At 49.9% G+C, this 17,157-nt stretch overlaps 1 protein-coding gene across 4 annotated transcripts in view; it reads left to right on the forward strand.

Annotated features, from left to right (window-relative positions):
- LOC149122126 (beta-microseminoprotein-like) overlaps positions 1–17,157 on the forward strand; it is a 48,259-nt gene that overhangs the window by 21,831 nt on the left and 9,271 nt on the right. For 3 of the 4 annotated variants that reach the window (XR_016221138.1, XM_089313677.1, XM_089313678.1), the window contains one exon: positions 16,361–16,466. Coding sequence is in view for 3 of the 4 variants with exons in the window: in XM_089313677.1 (XP_089169803.1) it covers positions 16,361–16,466 (106 nt within the window). In the remaining variant the exon portion in view is untranslated. Of the gene's footprint in view, positions 1–11,943; positions 12,113–16,360; positions 16,467–17,157 lie in introns of those variants that run through there. The other variant, XM_089313679.1, reaches the window with a different exon arrangement.

The raw sequence follows: 17,157 nt of genomic DNA on the forward strand, positions 1-17,157 counted from the left end.
ACATGGGCATCCTCCAAGGCTGAGTCTCCGATCAAGGGACTCGAGGGGGCCGCTCCTCCTGAGATCCCTCCTCTGGGTTTGTAGGTGGTGAGTGCCACCTCCCTGTGTGTTCACAGAGCTTCCTCATGAAAAGAGCAGGCAGGGGGCCGTGACTGTGGCATAGTAGGCTAAGCCTCTGTCTGTGGTGCCGGCATCCCATATAGGCACTGATTCAAGTCCTGGCTGCTCCTCTTCCCAGCCAGCTCTCTGCTTATGGGCTGGGAAAGCAGTAGAAGATGGCCCAAGTGCTTGGGTCCCTGCACCTGCATGGGAGACCAGGAAAAAGCTCTTGGCTCCTGGCTTTGGATTGGCTCAGCTCTAGCTGTAGTGGCCATTTGAGGAGTAAACCAGCAGCTGGAAGACCTTTCTCTCTCTCTCTGCCTCTCTCTATCTGTAACTCTGCTGCTCAATAAATAGAATATTTAAAGAAAGGGAAGGCAGTAGATGGCAAATAGAGAAAGAGAAGGAGTTGTCTGGTGTCTGTTTCCTGTTAAAAAAAAAGTATTTGAAAGACACACGAGAAAGAAACAGACAGAGGCCTCCCATGTGCTGGTTCACTCCCCAAATGCCCACAACAGGTAGGGCTGGGCCAGACTGAAGGCAGGAGCCAGGAACTCCATCCGGGGTTCCCACATGGGTGCCAGGGATCCAGGCACTAATGCCAGCACCTGCTGTTTCCCAGGGTGTGTGATGGCGCCTCTTTTTTAAGATTTTGTTTACTTTTTTCAAAGGCAGAGTTTACAGAGGGACCCACACACACCCAGAGACCTTCCATCCTCTGGTTCACTTCCCAAGTGACTGCAATGGCTACGGTTGGCCAGGCCAAAGCCAGGAGCTCCTTCCAAGTGTCCCACATGGGTGGCAGGGGCCTAATCCCATTTGGGCCATCCTCTGCTGCTTTCTCAGGTGCATTAGCAGGGAGCACAGTTAGAAGTGGAGCAGCCAGGACCCCAACCAGGGCCCTATGGGATGTCCCTTTCACAGGCGACAGCTTTATCCACTGTGCCACAGCACTGGGCCCTGATGGGTCCTCTTTTAAACACATTAATTCTGAGGTCAGAAACTGGATTGGGAGGAGGGAGCAGGTGTGATTGCTCTGGGTAGCTAAGAGAAAGTTCTGGAGGCCAGTGCTGTGGCATAGCAGGTAAAGCTGCCACCTGCAGTGCTGACATCCCATATGGACACCAGTTCAAGTCCTGGCTGCTCCATTTCTGATCCAGCTCTCTGTTATGGCCTGGGAAAGCAGTGGAAGATAGCCCATGTCCTTGGACCCCTGGAAGAAGTTCCTGGCTGCTGGCTTCAGATTGGCCCAGCTCTAGCTGTCACAACCATTTGGGGAGTGAACAAGTGGGTGGAAGACCTCTCTCTCTGCCTCTGCTTCTCTGTAAATCTGCCTTTCAAACAATAAATAAATAAACATTTAAAAAGAAAGTTCTGGAAAATGTCAAGGGCTCTGCAGGAAGATTAGTGCCCCAGTTAGGGATCTGCTCATTTACTGGGGGCTACGAAGCCGCCACCCTGAGACTGAACCCCAGGGGCAGAAGGGCATCACCCCCTCCCCTTCCTCGGCCCACTTCTTACTGGCCTGGTGACTGAAAGGAATTCAAAGTGTGTCAGGAGCTCCAACTGCAGCAGGGCCTGCACATAATCATCTCCAACCTGCTGGCCATGGAGAGGCTCTGGGGAAAGAAAGCCACAACCTTTCCAGCTGGCTGCAAATCAAGGCCGAGCAAGCAGTCTGTGCTGGGGGTGGGGGGCATGCACCTAACCAGTCCCTAACCAGTGCCCAACACACAGTAGGTGAACGAACGAATGAACAGTAAGAGCAGCACCATTGGGGAGGGGAGAGCTGGAGCACAGAGAGGTGGGGGCTTTATTTTTTCATTTCTTTTTTTCCTAAGATTTATTTATTTACTCAAGAGGCCAAGTTAGAGAGAGAGGGAGTTACATCATTCAACCTCCCCTCATCTCCTCACAATGGGGCATTATCTCACATCAGTCCAAGAAGGCTGAGTGTGGTGCAATTAGAGAGAGGGAAATAGAGGGAGAGGCCACATTGCATAGCTTTTATTACTTTAAATCATCATAATCATTCTATTGTGTTGTGAAGTTGTTGTTGTAAATCTACTGTGCCTGATACACTTCATCATAGGTACGTATAGGAAGAAGAAGTGCCCACAGGGTTTGACATTATCTCCAGTTTCAGGGCTCTGCTGAGGGATCTTGGAACAGATCCCCTGTGGAAACGGGGGTACCTGCTATATGCACAGTAATTTGGGGGATGACAAATGCTGTGAGTAAGAAGCAACAGGAAGGAAGGGAGTGTGGGCGTGGATGCTGCTCTGAGCGATGGCCTGGAGTGGGGGATGAATCTCTCAATCTGCAGACACTCAGATAGCTGCGGGTGCACCAGCCAGGGTGGGAGGATTTTCCTGGTGTGGTGAGGAATAGCAAAAAGGACAAAGTGACCCTCTCTGAGTAATGAAGGGGACAATGTTAGGACCTAGACATAGCAGGACATGGGGCGTAAGCAGGAGGCCAGCTCCCCGAGAGTTTGGTGAGGGCTTTGTTCTACAAGTGTGGTATGCAGCTGTGGGTGGGGGCAGGGTGGGGATAGCAAAGGTGCACCTGCTCTGTGTATGGGGGTCACGGTGAAGGTGACTGTGCTGGCTGTTCTGCAAACAATTGACAGCAAGAGGTTTTGAAGTGGGCGTGAAAAGGCCACCACCAGGTTCCCCCTACACACACACACACACACACACACATACAAACACAAAGAGGCTTCAACAAACACTAGCCTAGCTTCTCACAGCTCATGGCCGTGAACTCAGGATGATGAGCTGTATGCTGACCTCAGCCCCATAAAGGCCCTGCCCACGAGAGCTCAATGCCATGGAGCATGGGCCCCGAACCTCCCTTCGGTTCTTAGAAAACTCGTCCTTGGGACTCCTTTCTTTGTCTCTCTGAAATGTGTCCGTGCCAGTACAGAGCTGGATACATCCCTTTGAAAAGCAATCATCCCTCAGTCTTCCAGCCCTTGATAGGAGGGTAGGCCCCCACCTGGTTAGCAAACCCGGATACCAAGATTACCTTTACCCAGCCTCCCCCTAGAGAGTGTCCTCAAACACGCTTCCCTTGGCATGGCTCGGCGTTTAAAACATCTCCTGCCTTTGGGTGGAGTAGAGCCCAGTTCAGACCACAGGGTCCCTCTCCAACCACCGGTAGTCTGAATACAATCTGTCTTTGAAAATTTTTTTAAAGAATTTCTTGGAAAGAGTGACACAGAGAAGAGAGGCAGAGAGAGAGAGAGAGAGAGAGAGAGAGAGGTCTTCCGTCCGATGGTTCACTCCCCAGTTGGCCGCAATGGCCGGAGCTGCATTGATCCAAAGCCAGGATCCAGGAGCTTCTTCCAGGTCTCCCATGCGGGTGCAGGGGCCCAAGGACTTGGGCCATCTTTTGCTGCTTTCTCAGGCCATTACAGAGAGCTGGATTGGAAGAGGAGCAGCTGGGACTAGAATGGGCACCCATATCAGATACCAGCGCTTCAGGCTACGGCGTTAACCCGCTGAGCCACAGCGCCGGGCCCTGTCTTTGACATTTTTTAACAAGTGCCTGGGACAAAATTTAACTTTTTTTTCCAAAATTTATTTATTTGAAAGAGTTGCACAAAGAGAGAAGGAAAGGCAGAGAGACAGAGAGAGAGAGAGAGACAGAGAGAGAGAGAGAAAGAGATCTTCCATTTGCTGGTTCACTCCTCAATTGGCCGCAATGGCTGGTGCTGTGCTGGTCCAAAGCCAGGAGCCAGGAGCTTTTTCTGGGTCTCTCATTCAGGTGCAGGGGCCCAAACACTTGGGCCATCTTCTACTGTTTTCCCAGGCCATAGCAGAGAGCTGGATTGGAAGTGGAGCAGCCGGGACTTGAACCGGTGCCCATATGGGATGCCAGCACTGCAGGCGGCAGCTTTACCAGCTAAGCCAGAGTGCCAGCCCCAGAATTTAACTTTTGAAATTGGCTGGTGTAACCTCTTTCATCTTGTCCTGTTTAGAAAGTATTTTGGCTATTCTAAATTACTTGTATTTCTATATAAATGCTAGCCGAAGTTTGCCAATTTCTCTAGGAAGTCTGATGCACTCTTTATTTACAAATGACTTTTCTTTAGGAATGGCATTGGATAAATTTGAGAAGAACTGTCATGTTAGCACTATAAAGTGAACGTGGGTGTATTTAGATTAAGGGTTGGCAAAGTTTCTATAAAGGGTCAGAGGATAAATATTTTTGGCTTCCTGAACCATTCATGTCTACCATTGTAAGTAATATGCCAATAAGTGAGTATAGCTGTGTTCCAATAAAACTTTATTTACCAAGCATGCAGGGGGCCAGATTAGTCCGAGAGTCTGTAGTTTGTTGTCCTGATTTAGGTCTTCTTTAATCTCCCTCAGCAAAATTTTGTAGTTTTCAGAGTAAAATCCTGCCCTTATTTTGCTAAAGTCATCCCTAAATGAATATAATTGTTTCCTGGATTATATTTTCAGATTGTTCATTGATTTTATTTATTGGTTTTGTATCCTGAACCTTGCTCAGCTCTCTTACTAATACCAGTGAGAATGGTTGGCAGATCCCCTGTGATTTTCTGCATGCGGTCAGGCACTCTGCAGGGCCAGTTTTTCTTCCTCCTCTTCTTTCTTGATGCTCCAATGTGAGCCCTTGGATACCACACAGCTCTCTTGTGTCTTGTTTGTATACAGGAAAAGGTGTATCCGAAGGATCCTGGGGTAACACAATGAACAGATGGCGAGGAAGAGGAAAATGGCCTTTTTTTAAGAGCAGAGTTGTAATTTTGATGCTGAGGAGTGATCAGTCTCATGCTGAATTGTTTGATAGCTGAAGTGGACATCATGTTCACATGGGCCCTGACCTGCTTTCCCACCAGCCCCCAGGAGTTGCCTGTTACCCTCTACCAGGAGAGAGCCAGGCCCTCTCAGTATCTCCATAGAGACCTGGGCTTCCTCAGATGCTACCTAGGCAGGATGAATGATGCAGCCCAGGGGTTGACTGTGGTATGGGGTAGATCAGAACCAGTAGGATAGAAGAGATGGGAAGAAACTGGCATTATTCCTATTACTCACCCTTCCCCCATGCCTTCCTTCTCAACACTGCACAGGACTGTTTCCTAAACCCTCCATGAAGACATCCCATGGGAGTACACCCTCACTGCCTGCAGGGCAGCAGCCAGCTCACAACACACTCCTGTGCCCTGCACGCCTCTTCCCAGCCTGCCTCACTTTCAGTACCCCCTACTCTTTTATTTCCCTGGGATTGCACCCCCAAGAAAATGTGAACATGACAGCCTTTTTTTCTTTGATTTCTAAAGAACCAGGCAGACAGGGCCTTAGAGATCATCTAAGAGCAAGATCACAAAGTCACCACCTCCCAAGCAGGATTTAGCCTACAGACATATCTGATTTAATTCAAGAGAGATGGGGCTGACCTTGTGGTGCAGTGGGTTAAGCCACAGCCTGCGATGCTGGCACTCCATACGAGCACCAGTTCAAGTCCAGGCTGCTCCACTTCTGATCTAGCTCCCTGCTAATGCACCTGGGAAGGCAGCAGGAGATGTGCTTGGGCCCCTGCACCCGTGTGAGAGATCCAGAAGAAGCTCCTGGCTCCAGATTGGCGCAGCTCTGGTTGTTGCGGCCAATTGGGGAATGAACCATAGGACGGAAGACCTTTCTCTCTCTCTGCCTCTCCTCTCTCTGTGTAACTCTGACTTTCAAAAAAAAGAAAATCTCAAAAGCGATTTTTTAAACAGCTATTATCTTTTAGTGGGAAGACTTCCAAAGCATCTGCATTTCCTGCTTGTCAGGGACAGAGGCCTTGAAACAATTGGCTGCTGAGGGGCTGCCTACCGGGCCTCTTGTCTTCCCCAGCTGGGCCCAGCATTCAGCAGGCATTTGCCTCCACACTCAACCAACTACCTACCTAAGGGTTCTCGGACATACATCTCCATCCAAATCAGGATGAAGCAAAACAGGCTGGGAATAACGTGTGTCAAGGTCACATTCTCCAGAGCCCCTTTGCCAGCAACAGGGTCTGTATCAAGTCATCCGTGGGTTAACTGAGGGTCTACTTGTAAGTTCATGGCTGAATTTCCCCAAGCTGGGGCACAGCTTGTGAGTTTGTGGCCCAGCCTATCAGGGAATACAAAATGCATGTTTTTGCTTGGACCTGAAATGAGAATTGCACCATGCTGAGCTGGGTCACCTTGACATTCAGCACGAGGGCCAGGCTGGTCTCTGCTGGCTTCCTGGGACACTGGACTCTCTGGGGGCTCTGAGGAGGCAGACTCTTCACCTCTTCATTGCCAGGCTTGTGTAATCTGCGCCGTCTACATCAGTGGGATGCTTGGATGACTGAGAGTGACATCTGCTTCCCCTAGGGAACTCTGGGGGAGTTGGCCAGATCTTCTGCATCTCCCTTGCAGATGTGGTCCAGGAAACACTGCATGAAAACCCCCACAGCCCAGAGCTGAAGCGCATTGGCTGTGGCAGCCCCCAGGGTCTCCCAGCACTCAGGGTAAACTGACCGCAGGCCAAGCCTGCACCGCCATAGGCCTGTTGTTGACTAGGGTGGAGATGGCCATCATATCCTCTGTCTGAGGCTGCAGACACAGTCCACTCTCGGGCCATATTTCTTTCTTTGAAAAATGTTATTCATTTAAGAGGTAGAACAAGAAGGAGAGAGAGAGAGAAAGAGAGAACCAGCATGGAAATCTGCAGGTACCCCAAATGCCCAGGAGTATGGGGAAGGGCCTGGGCCAGGCTGAAGTCCAGAGCTGGGAACACAACCAGGCCTCTCACGTGGGTGGCAGGAGCCCAGTGACTTGAGCTGTCACTGCTGAAAATGCATCAGCAGGAAGCTGGAGTCAGGAGCCAGAGCCAGGTACCAAACCCAGGCGCTGTGATGTGGGACCCAGCATCTGAACTGGCATCTTAACCAGCAGGTCAAGGACCCACCGTCTGCTGGAGCTCCCTCGTGACAGTGGTCATGAGGGAATGTTCCCAGTGCATTGTCGAGGTTAGGAAGGAGGGCTAGGAAGAGGGTGGGCAGGCACGTCCCCTGCTCCGAAGGCCCCGGCGGGGTGGCGGCTGCCCTCCTGCTGCTGTTCTCCGTGCTTGGGTCCCTTCTCTTGAATTCAGATGCAGGGGCAGGTGTGTGAGGGAGGAAGCATCTGCCCTAAGAGAAGCACAGGCCTGGGTACAAATCCTGCCTTTGTCTCGCCGCCTGGAAACCCTGAATAGATTCCTCCCTCCTCAGCTACCCCATGCCTGCCATGGTCCCCCTTCCCATTGCTGCACCTGGGTGACATGGATCCAGCATGGATGGTGTGGCTCAGTCACTGATGTGATCCTTTGAGGGGACCAGGAGATGCAGCAGACACTGGATGGGTGAGGTTTGCTGCCAGCGTTACACACAAAACACTGGTTTATGGTGAACTTTTACATAAGGAGGAGTACACTGTAAAAGAAGGCTGACGTGTCAGTATGGTAAACAATAAACCAGGAACATAGGTGTTGATTTTATTATCAAGTATTATGTACTGTGCATAATTGTATGCAGTTTAGTTTTCTTTTTATTTTAAAGATTTTATTTATTCACTTGAGAGGCAGAGTTACAGACTCTTCCATCCGCTGGATCACTCTAAATGGCTGGAGTGGCTGGAGCTGGGCCAATACAAAGCCAGGAGCCAGGAGCCTCCTCCAGGTCTCCCACGTGGGTGCAGGGGCCCAACACTCGGGCCATCTTCTACTGCTTTCCCAGGCCACAGCAGAGAGCCAGATTGGAAAAAGAGCAGCCGGGACTTGAACCAGTGCCCATGTGAGATGCCGGCAGTACTCCATTATAGCCTTGTGGGACTGCTGTCTTTGTGTGGTCCATCGCTGCCTGGGACATTGTGGTAACTGTATATGTCGCGACTCATCCATGGGTCCAGAGCTTTCTGGAATAAAGTCCAGAAGAAAACAGACAGGTTCTTGTCCTAAAAGAGCTGATATTGTAGTCAAGGGAAGGCAGACAATGAACGGGGAGCTGTGCCTCCAGTGAGTCCAGGGTTAGTGTCGAGAGAGAGAGAGAGAGAAAGAGAGAGAGAGAGAAAAGCAAAGAGGACAGGAAGCAAGGACTGTGAGAGCAGGTGCATGGTGAGAGGTTGTTCAGGTCGTTCAAGGCAGGATGTATTGAGAAGATGGCATTGCAGTAGCAGCTTGGGGGAGCACAGGAGTGATGCCTGCCGAGGCTTGGGGAAAGGTCTGTTCATGCAGAGGAAATGACTCCGGGGCAACTCGGCTCTCTGGGGACAGCAAAATGGCCTAGAGCAGCTAGGATGGAGCACAGTGGAGAGAGCAAGTGCAGAACCGTGGGCATCGTGCTAGGGGGCTGTCTTGCAAAGAGCACAGGCATGTAAAAGAGGGTACATCCAGGATCTGGTGGAAGAGCAGGCCTGTCTGAGTATCCGGCCACTCCAACTCCTGACTCCAGCTTCCTCCTAACAGAAGAATGGGTAATGAATACCAACAAACAGGCAACTTGCGAAAGTTGGTTAATAAGTGCTCAAAACTGTCTGAACCTTGCCAACCACCAAAGAAAAGTTACTAGAACAAAATAGTGTCCACCTATCAGAATGACAGGTGATGGGCTGGTCGAGGGCAGATGTCAGGAGCCAGGAACTCAATCCAGATCTCCCCCATAGGTGGCAGGAACCCAGTGACTTGAGCCATCCCTGCTGCCTCCCAGGGCTGCTGCCGGCAGGAGGCTGGAATCAGGAACTGGAGCTGGGAATCGGACCCAGGCACTCCAACGTGGGATGTGGGCTTCTTAACCTGCATCTTAACTATGAAGCCGAACGCCCACCCCCAGGAGCTTTTCTGAATGGGAAGAGCAGACTGTACAACAGTGCATGTGAGACCCCGCGTTTGGAGAGACAGCTCTCGACTTCCACTTCTCCTGAATGCAAACACACCCAGAACACTCTCGAGGGAAATTCTCCACAATGCTAACAGTAGCTCTCTTGGAACAGTCCGACCATGATATTTTTTCTTTGCCTCTTTACATGTTCCTTTTTTTTTCTACAATGAAGGTGGATTGGTTGGGGTGGGTGCTAAGTTTCTTAAACATCAGCCAATACATGCAAACATGTATGATACATGAATATACTCATGGGAAAAAATAAGGCCTGGTCTATTTGTAAAGATGACAGTGGAGATGGGATAAAAGCTGCACATCAGTCAGGCAGAGCTGGCCGCCACACACTGGGCGGTGGCCCTCATTCCATCTTCCTGCCCCCCATCCTGCATGGGCACCTGCACACCCCTGCTCCAACATCCATCTCCCCTCACAAGTGCCTGCCTGGGCTGCTCTGGGGCAGCTGGCTACTGCCTTCCTGCTAGTGCCTGCTGAGAGGCAGATGGGCTCCTTGTAGCAAGGCTATGGGGCTGATACCTTGGAGACCTCTCTCCTGCTTGAGAACCTCTGCACTAACCCAGAAGGCAGCCTATCCCACACAGCTGTGCTTCACTGGGCAAGGTGCCAATTACCGGAGGGACACCAGCAGGGAGAACTTGATGGTCACAGGGTTGCACACAACAGAACCTGCTGGAATTTTATTAAAGAATGCCAGGGAGCTCACAGGCTCTGAGAAAGGCAGGAGACCCTGGTTTGGTTGCCAGAAGGCCGGGTAGATCACTGAAACCCCACTGCCACATGGCTCTGGCAGTACAACCCTGCTACCATGTCCGTCATTGGACTCCCACAAACGAACTGAGTGCCAGAAACCCCCGTTTGAGGAGCCAGTGCTCCACTCACATTTAGCTTTGATCCTATCTCAACTTCCATCTTTACAGAGGCAACCAGCTCCCCTCCCCTTTCCTCCCCTCCCCACCTCTCCCTTCTCTCTCTCCCTTCTCTCTCTCTCTCTCTCTCTCTCTCTCTCTCTCTCTCTCTCAGAGGCAGCCAACTCTGCAGCTCTGCATGAGAGCAGGGAGTGAACCTACCCTGCATTGGGTGCTGAGCTTGGATTTGGGGGGAGTTGAGGCTGGCACTGGGGCAGATCCCCTGGCCAGCTCTACAGACCTCTGTGGAGCCACTGGCTGAGTCTGAGCTCTCATCTGTGGACAGAGGGGAACCAGTGATTGGATCTCAGACACTAGGGAGCTCCAGGGGTGGGGGTGGGGGATCACATGGTATCATGGCCTCCACTGTGTCCACCCAAAATCCATGGATTGAAAAGTAGCCCTCAGGACCTCAGAATATGATTGCATTGGACATATGGCTGCCTCTAAGCAGGTGATTAAGGAGCGATGAGATAGTCAGGGTGGGCCCTAATTCGATAGGACCAGGGTTGCTATAGGAAGAGGGAATGGGTACCATGGGAAGAGACAGCAAGAGGGCGAGCCTCTGCAGACCAAGAACAGACCCGCATCTGCCTCACTGCCTGACTCTGGATTGATTCCCAGTCCCCAAAACCATGAGCAAATAAATGACTGTGGTGCAAGCCGCCTAGTCCATTCTATTCTGTCCCGGCAGCCTGAGCAATACATAGCTAATACACCAGGTGGTTCTGCCCGTCGCCACTCCTGAAAGGCCATCGTGAGGGTGAGCAGGGATTCTTCAAAGGAGATCATTCTTGAGCAGCGCGAAAGAAGGCTGGGATGACACAGCAGGGAGCCAAGACTGAAGACTCTGGGCCAGCATTGTGGCTCAGCATCAAAGCTGCTGCCTGTGATGCCAGCATCACATAGGGGCACTGGTTCAAATCCCAGCTTCTCCACTCCTGATCCAGCTCCCTGCTAATGCACCTGGAAAGGGCTGGGCCCCTTCCACCCACATGGGAGGGACAGATGGAGTTCTAGGCCCCTGGCTTTGACCTGGCTCAGTCCTGATTGTGTGGTCATTTAGGGGAGTGAACCAGCACATGGAAAATCTCTTTCTCCTCTCTGTAACTCTGCTTTTAAAATAAATTAAAAATAATAATTTTTTTTTTTTTTTTTAAAAAAGAAGACTCAGCAAGAGCTTTAGAAAGTTCAAATGGACTAGGCTGGTGCCACGGCTCAATAGGCTAATCATCCACCTGTGGCACCAGCACCTCGGGTTCTAGTCCCGGTCGGGACGCCAGAATCTGTCCCGGTTGCTCCTCTTTCAGTCAAGCTCTCTGCTGTGGCCAGGGAGTGCAGTGGAGGATGGCCCAAGTGCTTGGGCTGTGCACCCGCATGGGAGACCAGGAGAAGCACCTGGCTCCTGGCTCTGGATCAGCATGGTGCGCTGGCCACAGCACACCGGCTGCAGGGGCCATTGAGGGGTGAACCAACAGAAAAGGAAGACCTTTGTCTCTCTCTCTCTTACTGTCCACTCTGCCTGTACAAAAATTTAAAAAAAAAAAAAAAAACTTTAGAAACTTGAACTTTAGAAAGGTCAAGGCCAAGTGGACAGAGCCACATGGCTTGTCAAGGGGAAGCTGTGCTCCCGGCCCTGGAACACTGCTGCTCTCTCCTGCCACACTCTAAAGGCAGTGCCAACTGGACCATAGCTGCAGGCCTGGTGGGCCAGGGTGGGGGACCGCGTTGATTCCTTGGGCTGTTCTTACTCCTTCACAAAACCCAGCTTCATGACCTGGCTCTCGGGGCTGGCATTTCTGGACTTCCATTTCTTTGTGCATAAAATCAAGTAAGAAGGTGTCACATGCCCAGCACAGAGTGACGGCTCTGTGAAGGGCAGTGCTCTCCTCCCCCACCCTTTCAGGTCAAGGGGAAATGCAGTTGGGGTGGGGACAAAGGTAAACACTTATTTGGGGTGGAGGCTTGCTTTATGAATCATCGTAACTCAGCTGAACGCAGCCCTCTGCAAACACTTGAGGTGTTCTTGGCGTGTTACTTTCTTGAATGATGTTGCGTGGTGCTGGTGGCAGGGCGGCGGGTGTGTGTGTGTGTGTGTGTGTGTGTGTGTGTAATTGTCCCTTCCTATATAAAAGTGTGGCCTGACTTGTCCTGGATGCACCTGTCTGTAAGGAACCCTGCTCACCACAATGGTAGGTAACTGAGTGGGTACATAGAGACCAGAAAGGAGGGGGGAAGTGTCTTCCTTATTTCACTTCTACTTGTACTGGAGCTCACGGGGTGCATTTAATGGTGAGTGGATCTAGTTAGGAATCTTCCGCATGTGACTTGCAGTTCAACGTGTAGAGTAGAAAAAGGGTCTGGGGACTCTGGGAAATCCTAACGAGTTCCCTAAGATCTGAGTTGCTCTAGAAACTCTGGGGTTCAGTGAGGTCTCTGGTGTCTCTGATTCTTGGGGCCTATTTGAGTGGCTGGTGAGATGGAATGCAATGCCGGACCAATCATTGCACCATTTTATAGATAAACTGAGCCTGGGGACTGGAAGAGACTACAAGCCTATAGGGGAGCTGAGTGCAAAGCCAGGGGTTGCTCTCTGCAGCAGGATCGCCTGGGAAACCTCGAAAAATACTGACAGGAGCTCCCAGACACTCGGATGTAATTGGTCTGCAGTGAGAACAGGGTTTTTGTTTTTTAACATTTATTTACTTATTTTAAAGGTCAAGGTCTACAGAGAGAGGGAGAGGGAGAGAGAGAGAGAATCTTTCATCTGCTGTTTCACTCCCCAAAGGGACTGGGCCAGGCTGAAGCCAGAAGTCTGGAACTTCATCCGGCTCTCCCATTGAGTGGCAGGTGCCCAACTACTTGAAGGGCCACCCTCTGCTGCTTTCCCAAGCACATTAGCAGGGAGATGGATTGGAAGTGGAGCAGCCGGGACTCAAACCATGACCCTATGTGATGCCAATATTGCAGGTGGAGGCTTAACCCCCTGCCCCACAACACCAGCTCCTATCTTATTAATTTGAAAGGCAGAGTGACAGAGAGAAGTGGAGAGACAGAAAGAGCTCTTCCATCCATTGGCTCACTCTCCAAATATCTGCAGCAGGCAAGGCTGGCCCAGGCAAAGCCAGGAGCCTGGAGCTTCATCTAGGTCTACCTATGTGGGTGGCAGGAACCCAGGCACATTAGCAGGGAGGTGGATCAAAAGTGGAGCAGCTGGGATTCAAACCAGCACTCTGATAGAGGATGTCCCAAATAACACCTTAACTTACTGCACCACAGTGCCAGCCCCCAGATCCCTTAGTCTGTGAACTCATGAATGCTCCACCCACATGACCTAATCACCTCTGGGGGGGGGGGGTCCTACCTGTTAGTGCCTTCCCATCTGGGTTGAATTGTTACAGGAGTTTGGGTGACGGCATTCAAAGCATAGCATGCATGCAAGACAAACTAACTTTTGGGTGGGGCCGGGGAGCGGGCTGTTTCTGAGACACTGTCACCTGGGTAATGCACCCTCTTAGTAAGATGATCTCCCATGGGTCACTGTCATTCAGTCTCGTGCATCTCCAGCACCCCCAGGAGTCACATCCTGCAAAGTCTTCATCTCCCTGAGTGCCCCAGGTCCTGCCACCACCAGCCCCGCCCTCTTGCCAGGTGCTTTTCTGAATCATCCCTGGTTCTTAACCAGCTCTGTTCTTGGGCGAGTAGTGTTTTTCCATTTCCCACTGCTATGGGGAGGAGTCTTTTCTGAAGATCAAGTCTGGGAAGTGAAGAAGTGAAGATTGGCATTGTAAACGGTGTTAAGGAGTTTGATGCACGCTCTCAAATTGCATGCCCTAACCATTGTTCCAGCCGACTGGCCCTTGTGCCTCTCACATCTCACCCATGTGTCTGTTTCCCTCCGGGTGTTATAAATTAAATGGTTATTCTCGCCATACCATTATGGTTCTATTTTATACACATTTTACATTTGTTTTGTTTTCAGTAAGTTGAACTTTTTTCGTGCTTGCTCATCATGTTTCATTGTGTCTATGCATGGGTGTGAAATGCCTTTTTTTAAAAAAAAAGATGTATGTATTTATTTGAGATGTGGAGTTACAGTGAGAGAGAGAGACAGAGAGAGAGGTATTCCATCCACCGGTTCACCACAAATGGCTGCAACTGCTGGAACTGGGCAGATCTGAAGCCAGGAGCCAGGAACTTCTTCCAGGTCTCTCACGTGGGTGCAGGGGCCCAAAGATTTGGGCCATCCTCCACTCTTTCCCAGGCCACAGCAGAGAGCTGGATCATAAGAGGAGCAGCTGGGACTCAGACTGGTGCCCATATGCGATGCTGGCACTGCAGGCGGAGCTTAGCCCACTACGCCACAGCGCTGGCCCCAAAATGCCATTTTTATACTAAAATGTTTTTCTTTTTCTATGAGATGACAGTCTTCCTGTAATGATACTATTTTCCAAATCTGATATCTTTTTAATTTTATTTATATTTTTGCAATTTTTTACATACTCAAATCTATTTTTTTCATACTGCATAAGATAAATATTTGCCAATATTTTCTGTGGTTATTTTATTATCTTGTAAACATTTGAGCCTTGAATCCTTTTCAAGCTTCTTACATTGTGGGAACTAAAGTAAGAAACTTATTTCTTCCCCACACAGTGCCTCACTTGTTCTAAAACCATTTAATGAATCATTACTCTCCTCAAAGACCATGCTTATTTTATAACAAACTTTCATACAGATTTATGAGTACTTTCTGGGTTCTCTATTTGGTTATGTATATTTGCACTTCTATTCTTTTTAATTTATTTTATTTTTTATTTTTATTATTTTTTAAGATTTATTTATTTATTTGAAAGGCAGAGTTACAGAGAGGCAGATGGGGGGAGAGAGAGAGAGAGAGAGAGAGAGAGAGGTCTTCCATCTGCTTGTTCACTTCCCAGATGGCTGCAACAGCTGGAGCTAGGCCAATCTGAAGCCAGGAGCTTCTTCCAGGTCTCCCACGTGGGTGCAGGGGCCCAAGTTGGGCTCAAGGACTTGGGCCATCTTCTACTGCTTTCTCAGGCCGTAGCAGAGAGCTGGATTGGAAGTGGGGCAGCTGGCACTCAAATTGGCCCCCATATGGGATGCCAGCACTGCAGGCGGTGGCTTTACCTGCTATGCCACAGAGCCAGCCACAGGCTAACAACTTTTAAGTGTCACAGGTTTTAAGGATTCTGCAGAAACAACAACAAAAAAAAAAAAAAAAGAAGAAGAAGAAAAAAACCCTGTAGTTTAGAATGCACAGAAGTTTGTGCATTTTAGTTAATGTACTTTGTAACCTAAGTTATTGCAGGATAATTCTGTCATGTATCCTGTTTGTATTTGTTGGTGTAGTTCTCATGACATACTACACACATTTTTGTCAATCTGTACTTTTTTCAAATATTGAAAACCTTATTTTTTAATTCTTTGCATTTTTCAATTACAGAAAAGCACTTCAAGTTTTTTATGTGTGAACATTACATATAAAGCCTTTAAAACACATAACTTTAGTGCAAAAAGAGAAAGTACAAGGTGGGAGTTGTGGCACAAGAGGATTCAACTGTGGATTACCAGGCCAGTGTCCCGTGTCCAGTGCTGGCTCGGGTCCAGGCTGAGAGCAGCTTCCTGCTAACGCTCCTGGGAAGGCAGTGGAAGGTGTCTCAGGTACTTGGGCTCCTGCCACCTATATGGGAGACCCAGGTGGAGTTCCTGGCTCCTGGCTTCAGCCTGGCCCAGCCCCTGCTGTTGGGGCCGTGTGAGGAGTGAACCAGCAGATGGAAGGTCTCTCCCTCTCTCTCTCTCTCTCTCTCTCTCTGTCACTCTGCCTTTCAAATAAATATTCTTAAGTACTCTCACCCCATCTTTGTTTTTAGAAGATTCCTGGGGATTATCATTTTAAAGTTAGTTTGTGCAGTTTATCTAGGAACGATGACAAGCGTAACCTGATCCTTCTCCTTGTCCTTGATTTCAGCCTAGATCCCTTGGTCTGTTCATATGGTCGGCAGCGATGCCTTTGTCATCTAGAAAATGAAAAAAATCATCTGATCCTCATGCTCACAGCTTTGCTTGCACCTGTCTTTCCTCTGGGACCCCCAGCTGACCCAGCTAGCCCAAGAAAGCCCCAGCCAGAGTTTCTTCCCCTTTATCTCTTCCTGAAACTCCTCCACCCCTTCACTCTTGCAGATTCTTGCTAAAAACGACCCTACCCAGAAAGGTTTCCCTGACCGCTCTGTGATAAGTAGCACATGGGCATCATAGCTCCAGGACCTTGAACTCACAACTCAGTCTTTCTTTGGCTCATGCTCTGGACTTGCACAGGTCTTGCTCCATGAGGGTGGCAGCTCCATCTTCGCACACCTGCCAGGACCCAACCCTCTGGGTTCATTCATTCTCCGTCCTCACTCCTCTTCATGTTACAGAACACTCTGCTGGGCAGCCTTGTGGTCTTCGCCAGCCTCTTGGTGTTGTGCAACACGCAGTGCTATGTCGAACTCTATGACAAGAACCCGGAGGATCCCCCTGATGGTGAGTCCCCATTCTCCAGCGTTGATTATGTCACTGCAGCCTGGGAGATGTGACCTGTGCACTGGTGCTGAACACCTTTGAATCTGCATAAGAAAGAGGGTCAGGGCAAATATAGAGATGGTGTCAAAAGGATTCCAACTTAACCCTAGCTGGGTGAGAGTTGACTTTGTTCTTCTTTTGAAACTTACCAGCGCTCAAGTCCCATCCAATCTAAAACCAGGTAGGCAAATGAGAATCACTGGGGTATGAGCTGCACATTAAAAGCTCCTTGATGGGGTGAGCATTTGGCTTAATAGTTACACTGTGGCTTGGGACCCTGTATCCCATACTAAAGTGCCTGGGTTCAAGTCCCAGCTCTGCTACCAATTCTAGCTTCCTGCTGTTGTGCGTCCTGGGAGGCAGCAGATGACGGCTCAATTCATTGGGTCCTTGCAGCTCATGTGGGAGACCTGGATGGAGTTCTGGGCTCCCAGCTTTGGCCCTGGGCCACACCAAGGTTGCTGTGGGCATTTAGGGAGTGAATCAGCAGATGGGAGCACCATATGTTGCTCAAAAATAAAATAGAATAAAAGCTCCTTATTTGACTATGAAGTGGGGCACAGCCCTGGGTCAGTGGCTCTGCAGGCAGATGTGGGAGTCTGCATGTCTCATGCCACCCCAGGTGATGTTGCAACTGGTCCTTCCGGGACAC

This window comes from Oryctolagus cuniculus, chromosome 15 (genome assembly GCF_051225735.1).
Source record: "Oryctolagus cuniculus isolate XC-2025 breed Fujian yellow rabbit chromosome 15, ASM5122573v1, whole genome shotgun sequence".
In the NCBI taxonomy this organism is placed as follows: domain Eukaryota; kingdom Metazoa; phylum Chordata; class Mammalia; order Lagomorpha; family Leporidae; genus Oryctolagus; species Oryctolagus cuniculus.